This window comes from Ictalurus furcatus, chromosome 24 (genome assembly GCF_023375685.1).
Source record: "Ictalurus furcatus strain D&B chromosome 24, Billie_1.0, whole genome shotgun sequence".
NCBI classification, from domain to species: Eukaryota; Metazoa; Chordata; class Actinopteri; order Siluriformes; family Ictaluridae; genus Ictalurus; species Ictalurus furcatus.
The window spans coordinates 5,761,564-5,786,975 of NC_071278.1; the positions used below are offsets into that span (position 1 = coordinate 5,761,564).

Below are 25,412 nucleotides of genomic sequence, written 5' to 3' on the forward strand. Positions count from 1 at the left end.
ACTGGTTTGGATTCATTTACATAGTTCTTTTAAATAGGATACATATGCTAGGAACATGTGCTGTTGATGGACTGGTTTAAAGCAAAGTACCTCTTGATAATTCACAGAAATGTATTTTTAATTCGCTGATTTATACTTATTTATTTATAAGAACATTAAAAACTCAATTCTATGTGTGCAATGGTTACGTTTGTAAAAATACCTCAATTTTATAAATTTTATGCTTTAAATGTAATTCAAATGAATGATGCATTTCCATTTCCATAAACGTGTTGATATATACTGTTAGCAGTGAATTTGGAGAATATTTCCTGTAACGTTTCCTCTTATAACACAGCAATTTACCAACGATTAAAATGTGTATGTATTAAAGAATGACATGCTATTTATCCTTTTATAGCTAAATTTAATGTTGTGAAATATCCATGAAAAAAAAAAGCGAGTTCCTGTCACAGACACGAGTGGATGACATCATATCAGATATTTAATCCGATATCTACCTACAGAAGAATTAACGCAATATACACGAGAAACACTGCTGTTCCCTTAATGTACTGGAAATACACCAGCTCACAGAGAGACGTGGGTGACATCACACGAGATGACATCACCCATACTAAAGCTGAGTTCGGGGACCAACAGGCTGACCGAGTGAGTGACACTATCGCTCTGTTGTTGGCTCCAGAGAGTCGGGTCGGTTGATCTAGAGCTCGCTCTCGATGAGGACTGAACGCCCACACGCTGTGCTGCTCCAATAAGCTCACAGCTACCTCACCCTGCCTCCTTCCTGACCACATTACACGCTACAGCAGTCAGTCACTGGGCCAGGACCAGAGATAATCCACAAGGAAGCTTACTGCTGAAAAATAAATCCTGGCCTGACTGACTGCTCTCAATAAATCAAAGTGGCTGTATGGACTGAAAACCTGACAGGCGATATAAAAGCTCTCGAGTCTAGTCTAACAGCATCACATTCAGAGCTTGTTCAACCTTCACCTCCAGTGTGCCTGTCAGATGAGACGGCTTGTATCGGAGTGAAAGCCTGCTGCTCTTTCTCACATGTGTCTGGATCTCGGGTACAGTAGCACTAACTGCAGAGCCTCTCCCTGAAACACACACATGATCTCTATCGACACTGACAGCTCAGACCAAACACTCCACACAATGGCATATTCATGACATTTCTTCACCATGGCAGATCCCCGGGGTCCGACTGTGCCCCGGTTTCACACTGTAACGACACACTCAGACCACCGGCATCTCTGAGAAGGAATCTGATCTCCATTAAAAGTGAGAAAAATCCATCTGAGTTGTGAATGAACAGCAGTGAAATGCTCAAGCAAACTTTTCTTGCAGAAGATGATGCACATCTTGCAATGATATTTTCCTATACAAAATGTCTACAGAAGAGACTAGTCATACTTACAAACACATTAAACATAATAAAATGCTCCTAACCTTAGGGTCAGCAAAGTTTTAGATTTTAGAGTATGGGTTTTTAAAAAAAAAATTTTTTTTAATTTTTTTTTTACCAAAACATCTACTAAATTTAAGGTAAAAGGAGTGAATGTGACAAATAATATTCTAACAATTCCTGACACTGAGAAAAGAACAGGACTCCATTAACTCAAAACTCAACTCATGGTGGAAAGAAAAAAAAAAACAAAACAAAAAAAACAACTTATGTAAATTTTTTCAGAAGCATTTGTAAATTAAGCTGCAAATCAATATGATATGCCCTTTGAAATATGGGATTAGTATTTCAAGGGTAAAACTTCTGGGAAAGCTTAATTAACCAGATAAAACTCCAAAAGAAGGGCACCTTTGGTAACGTTCATGTCTTAAAACGTTATTATTACAGTACGATGGTATAATTACAGTATAATTATGGTATAATATCCTTTTAATGCTTGCTGATTGCATTCCATCCACTGTAAGTAAACAGTTCTTCTGTGATTTTCTCAGTATAGTAAAATGTGTCACGTTTGCGGCAGTCTGAACCCGAGTGCGATGGTTCCCGGTACCTGCCTCAGCATTGGTCTAGACTCACCACTTGATTCTATCGAACGATTCTATGCATTTGTGTAAATGCATTTGCATCTTATGTCATCATAAACGCGCATGGAGAACACAACGCAACTCACCATATTTTTGTCTTTTTTAAAAATTTTTATTATTTTGGTGCCATTATGCACAGCAAACATTATGAGCAGCAGTGCACCTCTTCCTCTTCCGCGTTCCCCTGCCACTCATGGTACATGTGTGTCGTGGAAACTAATGATTACGTTTATGGTAATGATTAATGACGGGTTACTTCACTTCCTGAACGAGTGCGGACCCGAGTACGAGTTGAGTCCACATACACAGGAATCGCGGCACAGTTCCAGTGCAACTGAACTCGGACCACCTCGTACAGGTAGTCTCGGGCTTGGTGCCGCCGTGCGCTTATCGGCCCGCACGACGGCTTTCACGTTACCGATTTTTCATGCAAAACGTGCTCTGTTTCGGACTGAACTGCCAGTGTAAAAGCCCCTTAAAACATTCCAACCACACTTTTAATCCAATAAAATAAGGAATTATTCACAAACAATGCAGACTGACACCATTCAAGTACATAGATTAAGACTTGGATTAATGAAACATGAACCATGTACAAGCTGTGCAACTATAAGCGTAAATAAATAAATAAATGAATGAATAAATAAAGGAAAATGACAGTAAACTGATTTCAGAATAGTGAGAAGCCAATTGAGCAATGCTAAGCCCAAACCTAAAATTATAGAAGATAAATTATCCCAGCAAAGCTAAATTAATAAAACCCTGCACGTGCAACAAAGACCAGAACAACTCCAATTACATAGATGGATAATCAGGCATGGCTTTGGCAGGATTTCATGTTTAAGTATTAGGTGATAGGTTAATGTCTAATGTCTCTGTGGAATCGAGTGTGTGTGTGTGTGTGTGTGTGTATGCTTGGAAAGCAGGGTGGTACTCGTTACACATTAGCCTAATTAGGGAGTACACAAATGCATTGATCTACAGCCTACATTTCCATGTTTGCTCCATTTGTCTGCATCGGTTTAAAACTTTCTCTGATTAAATGACAATTCTGGACTTTCTTCAGGATGGTGTATATATTGAGGTATATATTAATAACGTTTATATTAAACATTCCATCATCATGACCGTTTCTGCGCTTGAGGGCAGCATGTATTCAATTCCCACTGAACACGTGAATAAAACAATATGATCATTTGCAGTATTGCTTAATTAGGAATAAAAACAATTAACCTCCAAAACATTAAAGTCCCATTACATGCTGCAGGCAATGTAGCAATTAGTACAGCAGTTTGTGAAGCCTTGGTGGGATTGTCTTGTGCATTTTGTACCGTAGGAATTGTCAGACAGAGCTGAGTTTAGAGTCTCTCAGACACTTTTCTGTATGTACAATCTTGTCGTAAATGTCTAAATCAAATAAGCATAAAATACACATTATTACAGTATTACATACATAACTACAGCTAGCCATTATGCAACAAATTCAGCAGTCGTACAGAAACTCTACATTGCCTGAAGGTAAATTCACACCAATATAATTTCTGGAGTCGTAAATCTCAAAGCTGTATACTTTCATTGCTGTCGAGAATGAAGTGTAAAATCCATAGAGATCCATTTTTATCAAACCACTTTATGTGCTGTGAAATGTTAACATTACAAAAAATGTTAAGAATGTGAAAAACCTCCTTCAACCTACCAAAAGGTCTGTTGTTGTTTACCAGTCCTCAGGATTTTCATCTCAGGATGAACGTACAGTCAGTGTTATTGACTTGAGACGCAGATCATTACGACAAAGTTTGAAAGAGAAACAGAAACGATCAGTGTGTTTGACGTCACTGTGCATGAAATCGCTAATCGTTAAACTTGGAAATGAGACGGACTGAGATGTTTTGTCTTTGATGTGCCATCTAATGGATGTCGCTCTTAATCCTCCAGATTTACATAAGGCATGAAATCGATTATGTTAACAATACTGCTCGCGGAGCAGCTGCGTGTGCACATAAACATGGCGAAAGTGAAGTATATTTGCACAGTTTGTGCTATAAGGCTTTCCAAAGGTAATGGGGGGGAGGGCTTGAATGAAGGGGTTTATATTTCCATATGGAGTTTTGACCAAGACTGAAGACACAAAAGTCATACTGTGAAAGAGTAATTCATGAGGCCATGTCTAAAGCCATCACACACTCACATACCCAGACATATATACGACCTAAACAAGATTGAATCAGACTAATACCTTCGCCACACTGTGAACGTGTAAACTTTGGCAACCTGCAAATAAGCATATAGATTAGGAGACAACCTGAGCCGAGTTCTTTCAGACGAGCATGACTACAGGAACCAGATTACTCCCCTGTTCATCTAATCAACTCCCTTTCCTGCTTAAATCCAGCCGGATGATTACCTACAGTGAAGCCACCAGCCTACCAAGTTCACTTAAAGGCTTATATAACAGTGAAATATGCAGATCTTCAAGGGTGATTAAAAACCCCACAGGTTGCACACAGACTGTGTGGACGTGGCAGTGTGCGATTACAGGCTCTGATTAAGGCTCGGATGAAAACGAGACACGTGAGAATCCATCAGGGACTGTCGCAGGAAGAGGAACAAGATGTTAATCCGCCCGGTGGATGGAAAGCCCGCTGATCAATAGAGCATCTGCTCCAAAACAGACATGACTTGCTTTTACACAGCCAGGAAACAGAGTGGCTAATGAATTCAATACTTCATATCCCGGGATTTAGGGAGGAAAGTAAGACGTTCTGGGGCAGAAGCTTAGAGCTTCAAAAGTATTCTGCTACATTCGTTAACCTGGTGAGGCACAGAGTATAGCACAGTTTGCCTCTATTCACACATGCACATTTGTCATCTCAGCTTGTAATTAACAAACTTTGAACCATGAGCAAACTAAAGCCACTTTTCCACTGCATGGTATGTCTCGACTCAACTCGCTTTACTTTTCGGAGCTTATTTATCCACTGCAGTTTAGTGCTGCCTCATCGTGGGTGCCATCTTCCACTCGCCTTCACACAGGAATAATGTTATATTATCGAAGCCCTGTACAAATACACGGTCAGGCCGTATTCCAAACGCCTTTCCTGTTCTCTAAACATGGACCCTATTAAGGAGGTAAAATAAGTTAGATTCAGCCATGACAGGAGCGACTTCAATAAATGCCTGTTTGGAAATCGGTAACAAGCGAGATTTAAAAATCTAAGACAGAAACTTTTGTTGTAATTTTATCTGTAATGAGATAAATGATACACAAGTTTCAATTAATAGAATATTACCGTATGCAAAGTATGTACTAAATAACACATTTATTCAGGCACAATACAGAACCACTCGTTAAGGAGAATCCTTACTCCCTCAGTGCATGGCTCACATTTAGGGTCGCCTCGGCTCGCTTGGAACCTCGACCGAGGTGGTACTAAAAAAAGTACCAGGTACTACCCGCAGTGGAAAGCCCCCAAAAGCGAGCAAAGTCGAGTGCCATAAAACTGCAGCTGTGTGGAACACAAGTCTATGAAACTATTTAGATGTGGGGCAGACTGAGTTGATGGGAAAGTGCACACTGAGGAGTTATTATTGATTACATTAAATAATTCATGTCCTATGTGGCCCGATTCCACAGACTCCAGTTTTCTTCTGCACCTCCCCCCCCCCAAGATGGACACTGACAAGACAATGCACCAAAACATACGCCATGGTAAATAATTAACAGTCAAGTAATGGATTCTTGTATGAATGTGTGTGTGTGTGTGTGTGTGTGTGTGTTGCCTTCATGTTGCCTGACACACTGCCTCCAAGACTAATTCCATTTCATTCCATACCATTTCACTGTACAGTACTCAACTCCATTCTATTCCACTCCACTCCATCCCATTAAATAGCATTCCATACCATTATATTCAATACCATTCCATACTTTTCTATTCAAAAGTATGGCTTGAATGAAAACCTGCATCCACGCCAGCTTTTTCCGGATAGGACTGGATACACCTGTTCTATACCATTCCTTTCTGTACCATTCCATTCCACTGTATTCTGTCCCATTCTATACCATACCATGCCACTGTATTGTGTACCATTCCACTGTATTCTGTTCCATTCCACTCCATTCTATACCATACCATTCCTTTCCACTCCAATCATACCACTCCATTCAATTCCACATGCAGTTTTCCCCATTCCACTCCAACAACTCTGTTCCAATGCCATATTTAGTGCAAGGTCTAAAGAGATTTTACACTGGAATTGGACTTTTTTTTGCTCCATGTTACTCATATTGCTCTACATTGACCCCTAGTATAGCATTCCTATCTCAAGTTACTGTTAGTTGCTATGGTTTCCGTTGTAGCACCTGGAGAGTGCAGGAACTACATACTTGTCTACAGAATGTAAACAAAACCACCCATCTGAACCTAAATCAAGGGTCTCTTCCCTGAAAACAAAATTCTGAATGAAAACCTAGTGTTAGAATGTACCAAAAACAGACTTTTGCTCTTTACAATTACAGCCGTCTGTTCATGATGAAAAACCAACACGTCTATTTTGGGCAAACACGTTAAAGCCGTAACAGATCAGCAAGTCTCACCAGCTGATTTAAAACCTATGACTCCTGACTATGAATATTAAGAATTATAATACAAAGATAATTCATTTGTTAAACATGAATGACTTCCGCCTGTTTAGTGGCATTGTCTTGCTGCCATTGTGAACGCAGAGTCAGAGCGAGGCAGTGTCATTCTAAAATTCATTTTTTCCATTTAGATTTGTCCTCACTCTCTGATGTGAAAGGCACCGTGCGTGCTCTCTTACCCGGACATCGGTGGCGTCTCCATGGCGGATGTTGCTGCAACATGGGCTGTTTTCGCTGTGCTCGCTCTTGCTCTCAAAGTGGTGGATGACCTTGAGGACACGGTCAGGGGCAGGGGCGGAACGCTCTGTTCCCCCGCTGAGCCGAGACTTGACCCCCCCGCCCACGCCATGGCTAAGGCCGGGCTCCAGGTACGCCGTCGCCATGCCTTTACTGTACGCTAGGTGTCGGTCATATTCTGTTCAGGAGAGAGAGAGAGAGAGAGAGAGAGAGAGAGAGAGAGAGAAAAGAACAAACAGTTAGTACCACAAGGTTATTCCTGTGCTTATTAATTACATCATTACTATTTCATACTAATTTAAGATTTAAGACCTTGCCTTACTATGGGTTACTTTGCATTTCAATTTACACACCCCTAAGCACCGCCCACTCGGTTACTGGTGCTTCATCTAACAAGTTTGAGTCCAGCATGTTAAGCAGGTTTATAACAAAGTAGAACAATAATTCTCAAATATGCCTTTGAAGGCAGGATCGTAATTTATGAATAAAGAATGAAACCTTAAACACACATCGCTTTATGAGAAACGTCGTTTAAAAAAAAAAAAAAAAAAAACACACAAAAAAAAAAAAACACCACCACGGTGGAGTGAAACACTGATTTTTACATTTACAGTGCAGCAGGCCAGGTTCTTATCCTCATCACACTATGGCACTTTAGATCAAGTCTTGATTAAGACGGTAATGTTTTGTTTAACATACAGTGTGCTGTACACTGAAAGATTCGATTCTGATCTTACGTCATTCCTTTGAGAAGTGATGGAATGCTCTCCCATGAGGCAGCAAGGCCACACCACCCATCATACACACAGAGGCACATGCACACACACTCCTGACAGTCATCTGAGACCCTATACACCCTGTTTATCTTATAGTGTCATCAGAACACAAATTAGATGCACTTCCTCTGGTATGTAACACACACACACACACACACACACACACACAGAGCTGACATGACAGCACAGAGAATCAGCATAAGGCGAAATCTCAAAACGACAGATAAATGTCTTTGGCGTTTGGTTTCCACGTTAAGGCTGTAGAAACGCTTGCGCACTGTAAAGGTCAGTGAGAATAAATAAATAAACACAAATCTGAAACAACAAATACTGTGATAAAAACAGAGTGTGATGTGGTTCGTGTGAAATGAAGGCATAGCAGGACGTTCATGCTAATGTGCTCTGCCTTTGGCAATATAATGTTATGAAAGTAATCTTTCACGTCATTCAAATTTGATTGAAATTTTTAAACAAATTTGACAGCCCTCGTGAACCCAGTCTCTCCTTCTCCCTGTCAAAAAAACACCAAAACAAAAACTCACTAATGCGCATACAAGCATTTGTTACGTTCAGCCTAGTTACACTGAAGTTACGTCCAAGAACACAGTCAAGAAACACTTCCAAATAAACACAGAGAACTCACAAAAATTCCAAATCAGCCAAACCAACCTTACATAACATCATTAATCAAAAGGTTAAAAGGGATAAGATCTTTGTTTTAGCCGCTTTCCTACCTCTGAACAGAAACTTCAAGGATGCAGGCCATTCCGGACTCATATGGAAACACAAACACACAGCCATGTGTGAACAGAACTGAGGAGAGAGGAATACTCCTCACGTCTGTGTCTAGGACACACACACACACCCCTAGTGTCTGACACATCACCACATCCGGCACTCATTGTCGAAGCAGGCTGCCCGTGTGACTCATAAATACACCTAAACTAAAGCACTTTATCTCATGTCTGAACTCTTCACCTGGCCATCAGGTCGATGACTGAGACAGCACTTTCACAACCTTCATTTCCAGGCCATTGCATCAACACGTTCTCCAACAAGCTGGAATTAGTCTGAGAGGAGTGAGCATTGAACAACAAAAAGTAGCAAGCAAATCACAAACAGTAAAGGTATGAAAAGAGATTAATGATCTTTGTAATGAGTCTAAAATGTACTCCACAGTGCATCTCCACATCCTGGCTTCAGTTCTGATAACAACACACTGTAAATGTTTGGCTTCCCGATGGTGAGGAAGAAAAAACATGGCAATACAATCATGATTTCATATTCTGCCCAAAGACAAAATCGATTCTCCGCTTGTTTGGTAGAGCGGGTCATCATGACAGATTTGTTGAATTTCTTACTGAACCGCAGATGGTTTGTGATTGAAGATTTCTGTTAGGAGACGTTTGAGTTAAAGCTGGTATTTTTAGGCTGGTGAAGGATTGACTCCTCTATAATAGCACAGGCTGAAGTGTGTTATTCCACTTGTACCAGGGCTGCCGGCGCAACTGGGGTGAGCTGGCATTTGACCCGGCATGTTTTAAAACTACTGAGTCACCAGTGACCCAGCACTTTAAGTAATAACAGACAGGTCTGATGCGGTTGAAAAACCAATCAAATCTTCCAGTTCAGTTGGAGGGTGGGGCATTTCTCCTAAAAGGGATTCTCCTACCAGCGATAAAGGGTTAACCGTGCTTTGGCGCTCAATAATCGTGTGATGAATCAGTATGGCTAACATTTCAATATTTTAAGTGACAGATTCTGTATTCTGAATCGATTATAGGAACATTCATCATATAACATTCTTCAAATAAGAAAGTAAGTAAGGCTCGCTGGAAAACAATGTTTAGGGATGCAGACAGTTACTACAGTGACTACAGCCTGCTGAAGAATGTGGACATGTTTTCGATTGTTAAAACATTGTGACGAGGAGGAGGGAGGGGCCAGGCTGTTGTGAGGATGTAGTAATCAGCGGGAGAGAGTGATAAAGGAGCGGCTGGAAGCACCGGAGGGGGGTGAGAGAGAGGCAGGGAGAGGGGGATAGAGGCAAGAGCGAGAGAGAGAGAGAGAGAGAGAGACAGAGAGAGACAGAGAGAGAGACAAAGAGAGAGACGCATGTGCGCTTTGTGTTTGAGTTATGTTTGTGTTTTACGTTCTCTTTATTATTAAAGTTTATGTTTATGTTCAGCTGGGTTCCCGCCTCCTCCTTGCCCGCCCTTGAACTTTGTTACAAACATATTTTAAAAGTAAAAGTAATGCTATGTAACCTTGTGAACAAGTTTTTTGGCCGTTATTAGCTGCCTGAGGAGTAAGGGGCAAAACGAAGAGTGCGTGGTTGAAACAAACTACTCTGACTTCCATTAAAAGGTGTGTTGTGCCCTGCTACTGTACTATAATCAGATCCTGACTCCATATAGTGTGAAAATATACATAGTTAGTTTGTATGTTTTTATAGACAAATGACAGATGCACGTTGTCTCTCAGACAAAACGTTTGCCCCAACACTTTTGGAGTAGTGGTACCACCCCTGGCTTATACCACAGTGACTTGCCAACAACTACAACTTTCAATGAATGAAGTTATTCCTTCCTTTTCTAATTAGTGTTTCTTGACTGTATGTAGACAATAGTCAAGATCAATCAAAGGTAAAACACCACACTATTTAACGAATAGTGTATGTAACAAAGAAATACGAGTATGTGTGTAAATAATCATATATATATATATATATATATATATATATATATATATATATATATATATATATATATATATATATATATATATATATATATATATATAAATCATGCATTTTATGTTGCAATTTTCTGCTAAATTTATTTAGCGGTATTTAAATGCATTCTTAGTTCCACATATTGTGATGACATCATTTCTCCTCTACAGACCACAAAATCCATTTTCTCACCATTGTACTGAAATAGGAAGTAAAGTGACATGTTCAACTACATTCATGAATCACTTTCACACGTTGCGGTCTGCATCGAAGTTCAATTAAAGCAAACCTCAAACCACCGTTTTCAGGTGCATCAGAGTTTCTGGGTTTAAAAACAGTTCAAAGCAAACGTACTAAAACTCCTCAGGTCCGGAAGTCTGAAAATCACCTTTTATTTCCACCGCTCGGTAACGTCAATAGGAACACACTAAACATTTTTAGTACAGAAATCTATTGTCACTCTACTGCACTAATGAACACGCACATTTCACATGACATTCTATTTTGCCCTTTAACCTTACACACCGTATACGCTGTGAGTAAAAATGCGTGCTGACTTTTGTGGTTAGAATGTTTCTCGGGTGTTGTATCGTCTTTGGGCTGTGAATACGGCTTGTCAAATAACCTGCGAGTTCGTTGTATTTTCGTGTGCGTAACTATAAAGAGGATTGATGGAGTATTACGTCTGCTGTTGTAACACAGCAGACACGATTCACTGACTGATGCACTGTCTGAAACCGACATGTAAATTCACGACATACTGGATTGCAAAAAAAGGGGAAATAAAAAAAGAAAGAATAAAACAAATAATATATAAATAATCGCAAAAAGAAAAAACATTAAAAAATGCTAATCGTTGTTGTTCTTCTACTTCTTCCTCTTATTATTATTATTATTATTTTGTACTGTAGCATAAATGCTAATAAGATCAACGCTTAATTTATCAATAAAGAATTTTTATATTTTTTTTATGGAATAATCCTTTCAATATCACAAATCCTAGCTGACAGTAAATAATAAAATGATAGCATGCTAGTTCATTTGTTGTTGTTAGTGGCTGACAATTTGGGGCAAGTTCCAGAACATCTCTAATACAACAATGTAAAGCCTCTACATTTCACAGGAAGATAAATCCTAACACAAACCCGGTTTAACATGAAATCCCATTGGCTTTATTTGCAGGAACAATAACAATTTCTCCATAGTGACAGATCCAGTGGTATGAAAAGCAAGATAAACGACCATAGCAGCATACAAGAGAGTTATTAATATCCCAGACGTTCACGGTGTGAGGCAGGAAGCTGAACAATAAAGCCTGCCAGAGTGTGGCAACATCAGGAACAGTACAAAACTGAAGAGGGACAGGAATACGTTGACAGGTGGAAGCGTCAGCGTCTGTAGCCTGAGTGAAGTCGCGTGATCAGAGTCCTGTACACTGATAAGGAGTTACTGGAGCTGGAAACGCAAACAGGAAGACAGAACAGCGGGAAAGTCTTGACAGATGAAGTGCCCTTTAATATTACTGAAGACAGCTGGCTCCAGGCTCAGTGCTTTACACCAATTATCAAGCTCTAAGAACAACATTTAAAACTTGTACACTCAAAGGAGCTCAAATCTTTTGCCAGTGGCCTGATGCTGTAATACGATTACAAATCACGCATAATAATCCTGCTCTTGACATCAGCTCAAGATGCTTGCTAAGAACACGTCAAAAGTGTAGAGTTCTCTTCTCAGGAAAAACCCCTAATTACACATCGGTCATTAATCCGAACACAACCTGACATAAACCTGCTTCTGAGAAAGCAAGAAATAGATATAGAAATAGTTTAGCACAACCCACGTTATGAAATGTTCCTCCATGAGTAGCTTGCAATAGCGATTTTCTCTCTGATATGGCTTGCATTGAGGACTGACCCACCACACACACACACAGGCAAAGAAAGTGACTATTCTCTCGGACCATCATGTACAGAGCAGTGCAACGTTGTGTGTAGGGCAGATAAAAAGGTGTGAAAGGAGCACTCACTGCACACAACACAGAGACAGACAGTCAGCTAATGGTAAATTGTCTGCACTTATATAGCGCTTTTATGCAAAGCGCTTTACACCATGTCTCATTCACCCATTCACACACACACACCAATGGTAGCAGAGCTGCCATGCAAGGTGCTAACTTGCCATCGGGAGCAACATGGGGTTCAGTGTCTTGCCCAAGGACACTGCGGCAAGTGGAGTCATGTGGGCCGGGAATCGAACTGCCAACCCTACGATTAGTGGACAGCCCGCACTACCACCTGAGCCACAGCCGCCCAGGTGGCAACGAGCTAACGAGTACACAACAGATGATACTGACCTAAACATACACGAGCACAAACGAACCAAAAAGCAGACACACAGCTTGCTCAGACTGATCTAATCTGGCAACAAGGTGTCTCGGGTCCGTGCATCACACAGATCTCCAAGCAACACACGTGTCCTCCGTCCAGACCTTCAAACAGGTCCGTAGCTACCTACTAACAGCAGGACGCAGCTTAAATATTCATAAAGGCCTCAAAGATACTACTGAGATTCAACTGCTCGTCCCCCAAGGACCGTTTCTGATGGGATAACAAACGATCACGGTGTTGCTAATACTAATCAGCTCAACACAACCAATGTTTCCATGCAGCCTAATAAATCTGACTGATGGCCTAATCGAAATGAAAAGGACTTTCATGTATATACCTCAGGCTGAACAGAGTTGATCAAGTGAGAAGAATCTGATTCAATTTTATTTGCATACTTCTTTTAACAACGGACATCACCACAAAGCAGCTTTACAGAAGCCTGGATGTAGATTTAGACCCAAATGAACGAGCCAGGTGACAGTGATGAGGAAAACCCTTTTGAGGAAGGACGAACAGAATCAACAATTTCCATCTTCAGCAGCACCGAGTCAGAAACATGCACCTCGCACAACTACTGCGGAGTTTTCTTGTAAAATTTGCCATGTCGTAATTATTCAGGACATAAACACTCATGTCTGCATGAGAAGCCTAGCTCTGCCCAGACAGACGCATTTAACATGTTGGGGAAAAACAACTGTCATGTTCACACTGCCCCAACAGACACCAACAAACTTTTTACAGACAGTCAGACTGGTTTAAAAATGGATGACCCTTTTACCACAAGATTTGAGTATGACTAGTGTCTTTACGTGTCGTTCCTTACCTGTAAAGATGAAGAGTGAAACGAAAGCGGTCGTGCATGAAGCCTTAGTTGTTGCGATGTGAGAGACAGGGCGCTTACTTACATTTATGCAGAGAACTGCAGACAGAGGATGTTCAAATCAATCAAACTTTTGCTCAGTTTTGCCCCCAAGCAGTTTCAACAACTTCAAGAAAGACAGCTTAAGGTAGGCTACGTGTTAAGATCATTATTAGATTGTATATTATGAACACTATTTTTACGCAAACGTCAGTTATAAACATTTGTCACGATTTCGCTTCTTACTTCTACTTACTAAGGGGAGTGGTGTGTCAGTGGTTAAAGGCTCTGGGTTACTGATCAGAAGGTCAGGAGTTCAAGCCCCAGCACTGCCAAGCTACCACTATTGGGCCCTTGAGCAAGGCCCTTAAATCTCAATTGCTCAGTTGAATAAATGAGAGAAATGTAAGTCGCTCTGGATAAGGGTGTCTGCCAAATGCCGTAAATGTAATGTAATGTACTTCATGAAACAGAATACGGAAAATGGCATACGGTCAGCGGATGATCCCGATTAAAACCAAAACACAAAAGATCCTTACCAGGGGTCATAATAAAAATTTTATTTAAACAACACATTGAGACAAAATTGTATCCTCTTCTTTCTGATTCGTCTAGAAATGATTTTACCCACAACAACAATTTAGCACATTTTAGTTTCTATGGAGTTTTCAGGGACGCTTGCCTCATCGTCATGGCAATCGTTTGTGCCCAGGTCAAATTACGTCAGAGTTTGTTGGAAAATCCTACCACGCTGCTCAGACATTCCACGACTGAGAAATGCCAACTGAACATGTTCAGTCGATGAAACCAAATGCCGACCAACGCAAACGGACGCCGACAGGGTTAACGCACTGATCCGACAAAACCAGACAAACGTGTCTGTTGGTGTGGGTCGGCGTCTGTCGGTGCAGTGTGTACTAGGCTTCAATCTGTAAACTGAGACGCACCAATCACCGTGGCTGGATTATGGAGTTCAAATTTCCTAACGTTAGGCTCAACTGTTTGTAAATGTTCAACAAACTAGGACTTTCAATTTCGTTTAATGTGGCTCGTAAAATGTTTTGTAAAATGTTTATTTTGCTGGAATTTTTTTTAAAATTCTAACCTCAGGAAAAGATTGTCTCATATATCATATTATATTATATATTGTAAAATGACATCAAATATCATGATTCTGTAGTTTTCTCACAATGCCCAGCCATATCCTGTCACATCTGCACCTTGGGAATGTTGAGAGAAACATTTTAGTGCCTTGAAATGTACGGAAACCGCAAATATCAGTAATACTTGACCAACATCACTGAAGATTTCTCTCGTTTGAGATTAGCACATAAACTGTAATGTCAACACACAAAATATTTCATACACTTTTTAATATATTTACTGTCGTGTGACAGGATATTATTACATCCCTCTTGTACAACAAACAAACTAAACAAAGCAGCATTTATATTTGCTGGGAAACTACGAAACAATAAAAGAGACTCCAAGCAAAAAGGATGCAAATTTCAAATGGATCAAACCCTCAATGCAAACGTGTAAACTCGATTTCAACAACGTAAGAACTAATGTGACAACATTTACTGTTATTATTGTGGTCATTATGTAATGTTTGTTATTGCTATAGCTTAAAGTCCATTTGATAGAAACAAGATATCATTAAATATTTCAATTTAAATAAATGTACACACATTTTCTTCATACCATGGCTAGTGTTAAACTGACACTATAAGCAGGTTACAGTATTTCACCGACATTACTACAAGTCTGTGTTCTTACGCATTGAGAGACATTAGGAATTAGACTGGAGTTTGCATCAAATTGATACCAACCATAAAAATTCTCACGATCTAAACCTCATTATTCTTGCACCTCTATAGCATTCACGCGCTTAGAAAAGAAGATTTAATTAGTGAGAACGTGTGCAAGATAAAGCTGCTTGGTACTGAGGCTGAATCGGTTGGCGAGATTGATGGGTGCTGAGGCAGCTGCTGATGCAAAGCCAGCACAGAGACAAAAACATGGCGAGTGAATGCGAGAGTGACGTCTTTCACAGAAACACACCCACCTCCGAACCAGCGAATTTCCCTACGCTTTGCAATGCTTTTCAGCATAATGACCTGTGGCTGTGTGACTTTCCTCCAGAGGAGAAAAACATGCTTTTGCTTTAATCACAGCACTATTAAAACAAGAGCAGTCTATCAATCAGTAGAGCTACTCCATAATGGCTCAAATGATAAAATCGGGATTACTTTGCTCAATACTGAAATGATTATTTGTTCCAATTATTCAGCCACTTTATCATTTTATCATCTGTACATTATAAGCCAGTATTCTTTCACACGTATAAATCTTTGAGTCAAAAGAAGACTAGAGCCAATAAACACGCCAGCCAACTTCAACAATATCACAGCCGATTATGCTTAATTAGATCAGAAAGCCAAAAATTCAAATACGATTAAAAGTGTGGCTTGAGAAAATCACTGCTAGTGATGATAAACCAAGGGCTTGGAACTAGAGAGGTGTAAATGACAAATCTGACCAACTCTATACAAGGGGAAAATGTTAATTAATACTGAATGCTAATATTTGTCTTGGCACTGGACTTTATTACTAGATCTCAAGACCGTTTATTTAATAGATCAACTGTTTTTTGGTCAAAATGTCGCTTACATACACCCAAAGCCATTGCAATATCAACAAACAAAAGACAGCACACATGAAAAAGCCAGGTGGCCAAAGGGCTTATGGATATCAAGACATAGAAACTCACCTCTACTCTAATTACCAACTAACTATTCAGCTGAGCAACAAGTTAACCATCGCACTAAACACTCAACTGAGCCAATAGTTTTTAACCATTAAACTTTATTACATTTATTATACGCAAAATGTGGCTAATAATGCGGCTAAGACACTACAGCTCGTGTCAAAAGCAATGCAAGCCAATGGCTGTAGAGCAAAAGCTGAAGATTTAGATAGCAGAGAACAAATATATACATATATGAACAGGCAGGAAGATGACTACCTCCAGCCAGGCACATCGGGAAAGGAATGCAGTGGTTCATCTCTACCCGCATGCGAGCGGCCGACCGGCAGCCGCTGCTTTTATACACCCGCATAGGAGCCTGGGCCCCGGCTCCAGTGTTCCCCCACTCCAGTCATACAGGACAGCTGCTTACAGTCCAGCCGAGCGAGAATACAGATCCAGCAAGGAAATATAGCGAGATTCCGGTCCTGGGTGTAGCCGATGATCCAATCCAATTTGGTCTGCCAGTGGATGCTAACGCCAACCTGGCTGCCAGAGTCCAGGCATGAGAACTGACCCTCAACCAAAGAAAAAGGCCACAGTGAGCTTAGTTAAAAGTCGGCTTAGAGAACGCACCCTTAAATCACAGAGACGAGAAAAGAACAACAGAGAGAGAGGAAAGAGGGAGAGAATATTTTATGAAATGTTGTGCTGCAATAGGGTAAGAAAGAGAGAGAAATGGAGAGATATAGACCCAAGCCTGTGTGTATTCCACAGCTTCTCTGTAGCAACTGCAGAGGAAAGATGAACGAGTGAGCGAGAGAGAGAGGAAAGGAGGGGTCAGAGGAGCTCAACCGAAGCTCATTAATATGCAAATCTCCCTCTCATTCCCCATTCGGTCCGTCCCACGCCTGTTTACCGAAGCAAACCAGGCCGCAAATCAGGCCTGACCCTGCTCATGGCCCTGCATCTGCCTCTCTGACCAGTATGGCATCATGCCCAATAAACACTCCTCTGCCTCCTCGGAGCAGTTCACAAAGGCTGTGAAGAATGCAGGAACTAACAATGTTATAGTCTCACCCTAGTGGCCTTAAGCACAATCAATCACTTACCAGCACTGATGTAGGCCACATCTATCCTTACGATTGAACAGAGGCATCTGTCTGTAACCTGGTGCAATAATAAGCAGCCTACAATAAACTCAGGAACATCCTTCATTCTCACATCATCCAAAAAATAGGACAATTCCATCAACATTTAGCAATGACTGATTTGCGGTCGCTAAGGCAGTGTATGAATTTTATTACTATCAGATACACCAGTAGAGATCAGATACAATTTCTCACAATCTCAGTTGAGCAAGGTGACAAAGGCAAGCGATTTGCAGTCAAATGTTAATTACTGCAAACCTTTTGCAAAAGTATTGATAGTCACATGGGGGGAAAAAAAGAAATTCAGGTCACTTTGGACCACAAATACCAAAAAAAAAAATCACAGCACTGCTTTTAAAGTGCTAATAAATAGTTTTTCATTATTTTTGTAGAAATTGAAAAGCTACATGGTAATTAAAAAAGAAAAACCAAAAGCAAGAGCATTTTATTATTATTATTATTAAATAGCTTTGTTTTAGCATTTGTATAAATTTCAAATAAATGAAATAACTTCATGGTCAATAAAAAGCCAAACCCAACGATTAAAAAACAAATCCATTTTCATCAGGGCATTGTTACACAAATACTGATAATAAATTAAACAAATAAAATGTTAATAGTTTTATATTAAACTACTGAGCAGTGTGGGACGCTTTCAGATGGTGTGATGGTCCTGTAGTGGGTAAGGTGAATGAGTCAAGGGTCATATTTTGGAAGTACAAAATATGTCCAAAAGTACAAAAGTGTCACTTTTGGTGATTATCAGTAGTCAAAACTTTGCTGTATTTTCACAAAAAAAACCCCCCAAAACTCTGTATCATGACATGTACGAGAAAATGTTGAAAAAAATTATATAAAATTAATCGCATCTCTAGTGTGAATGCTAAAAAATGCACAATAGCAACTCTAGTAAATATATGATGAGTGAGATGAGAGGTGTGTGTGCGTGTGTGTGTGTGTGTGTGTGTTTTCAATCCCCCAGTCTCCTGCATTAGAGGTACAGAGAGGGGGAAATCGAGGGGGTGGAATTCAGCATAAAGCCGATCTCGGGTGCTTATCAGCAGGGGATCTCCCTGTGTTTGACATCCATTCAAAAGACACACAGAGAAGCCAGGAGCACGTTTCAGTCCTGCATTCCTGGAAAGCAGAGATAGCATTAAGCCAAGCCATTCACAGAGTCTGTTCCTCAGACACGACGGAAATACCAGGCCGGCTGCGTTTCAGTCTGGAATCTACTTAGACCTTCTGTTACCACACACCGAGAGCCGTGTCTCAGACTACAGAGCACTCGATACTAACCGTTTTCATTTCAGCAATTCCATCTTGTTCTCGGAAGTGCTTCTCAATTACAGGGACGTATACACTGATGCACGAATACAGCGGTGATGCACTTGCCTCTAGAGTGAGATTTCCAAATTTGAACATTGGGGAAAAGCCCATCCAGATGAGACAGTTTTAGTCCAAAGAGCCATGTATTTCAGCTCCAGCCAAAAATGTTCCCAATATCAGACTAACGCTCACAGTATCAGCTCCAGGACAGCAGGAGTCAGACGAGGAAGTCGACGGACCTCCCCCAAAACAACCATTCACATTAACAGTTTGGTACGGATCTCTCACACAAAGGATTAACACAAAAAAGGAAAAAGGGTTAAGACAGGAGAGGTGGCCTCCCCTTCCTTTTTACAAACCCTCATGTCCGGCCCACTGTCTTCTACACACACATGCACACATACAAAGGCCTTTCACAACAACGGCCATATTTCCATCACCAGAGCGGACGCTGGACACGCAGCAGACCGGCGGTGCTGAAACATGCTGCAAGAAGTCAACAAATAAATCTGTGAGCAGGAGGTGTTACTGCCACAGCTGGAGCTGCTTCATTAAGAAAGCGGGCTGTCAATGTCCCTATTGTGACAGAAAACCCAAGGGATGTGAAGTAGTATTCAAATCGTGGCTATATATTGTCAAGACAAAGATAGACAACTGAAAGACCGAACATATGGTGCATAGCGTTAGAGTGGATAACAAGTAAATTTAAAGGAAGTGCCTGTGAATGGACAATATCAAATTATAATCAGGGTGTAAGGTGTTGTCCATGAATTTCTGTGGAGGAGCTGATCCAGAGCAGATGGGAGTCGCTTCCTTTAGCAATTATAACCTGCTCTTTCACTTCCTCTTCGTCCTTCTCTTCCTCTCGGCTACAAGTCGACTACACCAGAGCGTAGAGCATTTACTCCACTAGGTTTAAATGCTTTACCGAAGTCACAATGTAGAGCAAGTCTCTTTCACATGGATCTCGACATTCAAGGGTCGCTAATCCTTGACCTTGACTATCAATTATCCTTCAGAGTCTGAGAAAATGGAGCCATAATGCCAGACCTATTGCATTTGCATCTAAAGGGGGAAATGTACCACATTAAATTGTCAAGTTTAAAATGTTACACAATGCCGGCATGATGATGTAAAAACAAACGTTTTAGCAGGTGTTCTGCTCGCAAAGCTGACAGGGTTCCTTAATGGTTCTTCAGCTTGTTAAGGGCTCTAGCATCTACTTGATAATGGACTCTCCTTCCTTCCCGACACAAGCAGAAAATGAACTCTGATCCAAGATCAGCTCTGCATACTGATAATGTCTGGGCACGTATATAAAGCACAGAAAACGAATGCTGGTTTAGGATCAGTTCTGAATACTGATCACGGCACTCAAAACAACCTTAGCATATGAATGCTGATCTAGAACCATTCCTGCATATTTATTAATGTCAGAAAACGAATGATAAAATGCTGATCTGAGATCAGTTCTGCATGCTGATCACAGCCATGCCCTCACAAGAAACAATAATAAATTCTGATCTAGGATCAGTTTGGCATGCTAATCATGGCCCAGGATGTGATGCACCATGATTAGTACACAGAACAGATCCTAGATCAGCATTCATCCATTTTGCACACTGACCCAAAGTCAGTATTCAATTCCTGATTTGCTCAGGTGTGCTGCACCATGATTATTACATAACACTGATCCTAGATCAGCATCAGTTTGGCATACTAATCATTGCGCAGCACTCAGAAGAATTTCAGAGAATGAACGCTGATCTAGGATCAGTGCTGCTCTGTGCACATTAGTCAACCTAACCAGAGCAGAAGTGCATTTCATCATTTGGGCTGTGCGTCAGCATGTACACAACCAGCCTAACAATAATGACAGTGCAGTTCAGAACACACACAGTAAAGCTTAAAGCTGAACAACAACACAAAAGACATCAACAAGTAAACATGAAGAGCACATTCATATAAAGAGCTCTCAGTAGCACTGGGAAGACTAATTGCTCATCTGTGTAGTGACTCTATAAGGGCACGAAGAAAAAGTGCTTCATTAAAGGTGACAACTCTGAGTAATTACAGAAGGCTATGAGCTCTATATCAAGAGTAATAACACTTCATTCGATTCTGCAGAAGGGAGAGCGAGTTTAGAAATAGAGAGCTCTCCACAAGCATCCTAATCCTCTTCACAAAATGTCAAAATTAATTATGAAAGCGTGAACGCATGAACGCCTACACACGCACACACGACGGCGGAAATAAATCAACGACTCGGTGGGCTGAAGCAGAATTACACAATGAAGGCTGCTGGCTTTTGCTGCAAAAATAAGAAGCAAGAGCGACAGTCAAAATGTCCAGAAGAACTGTGGCTGGTTCTGCAAGATGCTCAGGAAAACTTACAGCTCATTCCCTTATAAATCTGCACACACTGTACCGGAGACTGCTATTTTTATCTTTATGTCGCACCAAATATTGACTTTACTCATTTACTTTCATTTCACTTTACATTTACTGCTCTTTACAGTATCTTTCATTATTTTGAAGGCATCTTTGCTCTACAGCATTTCTTTGTATGTGCCTAAAACTTTTGCACAGCACTATTATACACAACCCCAATTCCAAAAAGTTGGGACACTGTGTAAAATGTAAATAAAAACAGAATGCAATGACTTGCAAATCTCATAAACCCATACGTTATTCACAATAGAACATAAGGTTATAGAACACATACATACATTATATATACTAATATATATATATATACTAATATATATATATATATATATATATATATATATATATATATATATATATATATATATATATATATATATATATATATATATACACACACACACACACACACACATATATATACACACACACACACACACACACACACACATATATACACGTATACACACACATTATATATATGTATATATATATAATGTATATGTATATGTGTGTATATATGCATATATACATATATACACATATACATATATACACACACACACACACACACACACACACACACACAACCCTATGTTCTATTGTGAATAACATTATCCATCCATCCATCTCTGTATCTATCTATATGCTTGTTATGAGTCAGTCAGTGATAACTGTATAAATACTTCCCACTCTGCTGTCATGAGGCATCGGATTGGATTGGCTTAGCAATGAGTTTGTTGCCCACTGCGGGATCCAGCTGTGTATTCTCATTAGAGATTCTCATTTCTGATAAAAACATAAAACACAAAGTATTCTCCATTGTTGATGCCACTCATATGATTGACACTGTAGCGCTGAAGAAACCCCCTAATCAATTCGCGCTGTATTGCACATCATACACTATCATACACTGCATAATAAATCAGGCAGGGGAGGAAAATGCCACTCAAACACTCTTCCTCCCCAAACGCTCCCATTTCCATCCACACACACAAAGCGCATAAAATATTGATGCCATTTACACGTGCTGCTGCTGTTACACTCACACACACCACTGACTTCTGAACACAGGGACAACAGCACCAAAAATATCTCCCACCGAACATCTCAGAGGACTATACACACACAGTTTGCACACACGCACACACACTCAGATACAGTCTTTTTAATTTCAGTTCACTTTTTAATTTTAATTTCATTTCATTAACTTCAGATTTTACTTTTGGTGACAAATAGCTGGTCACTAAATATTTGTCTTCTTTTCTCTAACTGTACTTTTGGGGTTAAAGAAATAAGGGCCACTGAAGACCAGTCTGTCACATTATTCTTTAATAATTCAACAGACCGGAGTCAATTATTCCACTTATAACACACAGTTACCACACCTGAAGACATTGTTCAGATGTTTTACATCAAGACATTGATCAAGACTTGTGTGTGGAACTAATTTATTACGCATACCATCTCAAGCCTCTGTTGTTAATTCCAAAACATTGTTTTAGAGCTAGTAACAGAGGCCTGAGCCATTGATATTGGGGAGGGAGAGAGAGAGAGAGGGAGGGGGAGAGAGAGAGCGAGAGAGGGAAGGAGGGAGGGAGGGAGGGAGAGAGAGAGGATGAAGGAGGGTGGGAGAGAGAGAAAGAAGGAGGGAGGGAGAGAGAGGGAGTGAGAGAGAGGGAAGGAGGGAGGGAGAGAGAGCGAGAGAGAGAGAAGGAGGGAGGGAAAAAGGGATGGCAAGAGAGAGAGAGAGAGAAGGAGGGAGGGAGAGAGAGAGAGAGAGATCACATTCCCCCCCATTTCATGCTGATCATGTAGAAATAGAGCAGATAAATAAATAAATAAATAAGGATACTTTTTTTTTTTTTTTACAGACTTTTCTGTCTCATTACTGCAATTTTTTCTTGCTCTCTCTCTCTCTCTCTCCAATAACTACACATCAATGCAACACATCCCCACCTCGGGTGCACGTTATTTTCTAGTAAACACCCCGTCGTCAATTATTACTTACGTATTTCTGGAAAATCGAAACTGCCTGTCATTTTTTTCCGATTACTTCAGTTAACTTGACGAAGTGATCTGGAAATCTAATGCGGTCAAGACCTGACTGGAATTACTTTAGCTGTGCATTTACTGAAAAATAACTGCACACCTCAGAACGCCTGTCAGCCAATCAGAATCAGGAATTCAACAGCGCTGTGGTATAATGAAATAATCTTGTGACATGCCTTTAATGATTTTAGTCCATATCAAACCTTACAGGTATGTTCATCGCTCCTGAAGCACTGCCTTCTAAGATGCTTACTTGTGCGACAGTACACTTAGCAAGGCATCAAAGAAACTTCACCAAGTGTGAATCAAATATCTGGGTGTATAGCAAAGAAACTGGAAACAAAAATCAGGTGACTGTTCATGCTGCGTTACAGCATAACACACTCTGAGTAAAGCGCTTTCTACCCTCTTCCACGTACAGGAGCTCATGGAATCCAGCGGTTGACTAGTGCCAGTTTTGCGCCCTTGTCTCCCAGGTGCGGACAGCCGTGGCATTACTGGGTTTTGACGATTTCATGATCTCCCGACGACCGTGATCGTCCAACATCCACACATCATCCTGTCAAATTTACGATCCGAATAGAGGCAACTTAAATCACAGCAGTACTTTACATTATGTTCTAGGACAGGATGCTGCACACAAATGTTTGAATAAATCCTGATTTCCAGTAGGGTCTCTCACAGAGGGGTGAGATGACTAATATGACAGCATGTCACTGGGATAACTCTCTTGAGAGAGGGTTTTAAGGAAGAAAAAGAAATAAATCCACTCACCTGTGTAATAGGAAATTCGTGAAATATCTGTGGAGAGAGAGAGAGAGAGAGAGAGAGAGAGAGAGAGAGAGAGAGAGAGAGAGAGAGAGAGAGTGTGTATCAGTGAGACAGTCATTTTAGCACATTTGTGATAGACATTTGGTAGCATGTGGTTTTGTGGGTCAGCCTTAATCCGTCAGGGGAAGCCTACCGCCAGACTGGCCTGGACACAGCAAACCCCCCCCATCCCACCCTCCGTCTACGCTCACACTCACAAATCTGGGACACACCCACCAATTCTCCTTATTAGTTATGGCATTATTACATATAAAGATACTGAAAACAGTAAAGAAATGTTCAGTATATAAGCTGCCTGTGAATATTAAACTGCACAGGCAGCAGGTTAAATGAATGAAAGGTTGAGAATGGACGCCAAGTGTGGCTATCTAATGTCGCTGTGGCTTAGCAACTTGGAGCTTGTTTATAAACGATTCAGGATGAACCCGAGCTACATGGACAGGAAGAAGAAGAAAGAAAAAAAACAGGTTACACAAAAAGCCAAAATAACGATCAGCCACAAACTAAAAGCCAAGAGTGATGAGTCACACAGTAACAACCTTCAACCTGTGTAGGTATGAAAGAGAGAGAAGCGTATAAGTGTAGGAGAGAAATAGTGCGTGTGCGCATGTGAGTGAGAGTGTGTGTGAGTGTCTGTGTGAGTGTGTGTTGGATAGAGACGGGAGGCAGTAAAACATCCATAACACATCCAAAACACATCCATAACACATCCATACTGCCACCTTAATATTACAATAACTAACACAAATAAAAAGTACAAATTCTGTTTAATTATTTAATCCGGTTCAATTTAACAGTTATGTATCATTCTTTCTTTCTTCCTTACTTTCTTCTTTCCTTCCTTCCTTCCCTCTCCTTTGCTTCCTTCCCCTTTCTTTCCTTCTCCTTTCCTTCCTTCCTTCCCCTTTCTTTCCTTCCATTGCCTTCCTTCCTTCCTCTTTCTTTCCTTCCTTCACCTTCCTTCCTTCCTCTTTCTTTCTTTCCTTCACCTTCCTTCCTTCCTTTCCTTACTTTCTTCTTTCCTTCCTTCTCCTTTCTTTCCTTCCTTCCTTCCTTCTCCTTTCTTTCCTTCCTTCCCCTTTCCTTCCTTCCTTCCTTCCTTCTCCTTTCCTTCCTTCCTTCCTTCCTTCTCCTTTCCTTCATTATCTCCTTCCTTCCT

The 25,412-nt window shown here is 40.5% G+C and overlaps 1 protein-coding gene across 5 annotated transcripts in view; it reads right to left on the reverse strand.

Annotated features, from left to right (window-relative positions):
* The window catches only part of ptk2aa (protein tyrosine kinase 2aa), a 113,372-nt gene that overhangs the window by 53,018 nt on the left and 34,942 nt on the right, over positions 1-25,412 (reverse strand). For 4 of the 5 annotated variants that reach the window (XM_053613277.1, XM_053613281.1, XM_053613275.1 and 1 more), the window contains exons 2-3: positions 24,197-24,223; positions 6,880-7,115 (exon numbers count right to left, since the gene is read on the reverse strand). In XM_053613277.1, the coding sequence (XP_053469252.1) occupies positions 6,880-7,083 (204 nt within the window). In that variant the 5' untranslated portion in view covers positions 7,084-7,115; positions 24,197-24,223. The remainder of the gene's footprint in view (positions 1-6,879; positions 7,116-24,196; positions 24,224-25,412) is intronic. The other variant, XM_053613278.1, reaches the window with a different exon arrangement.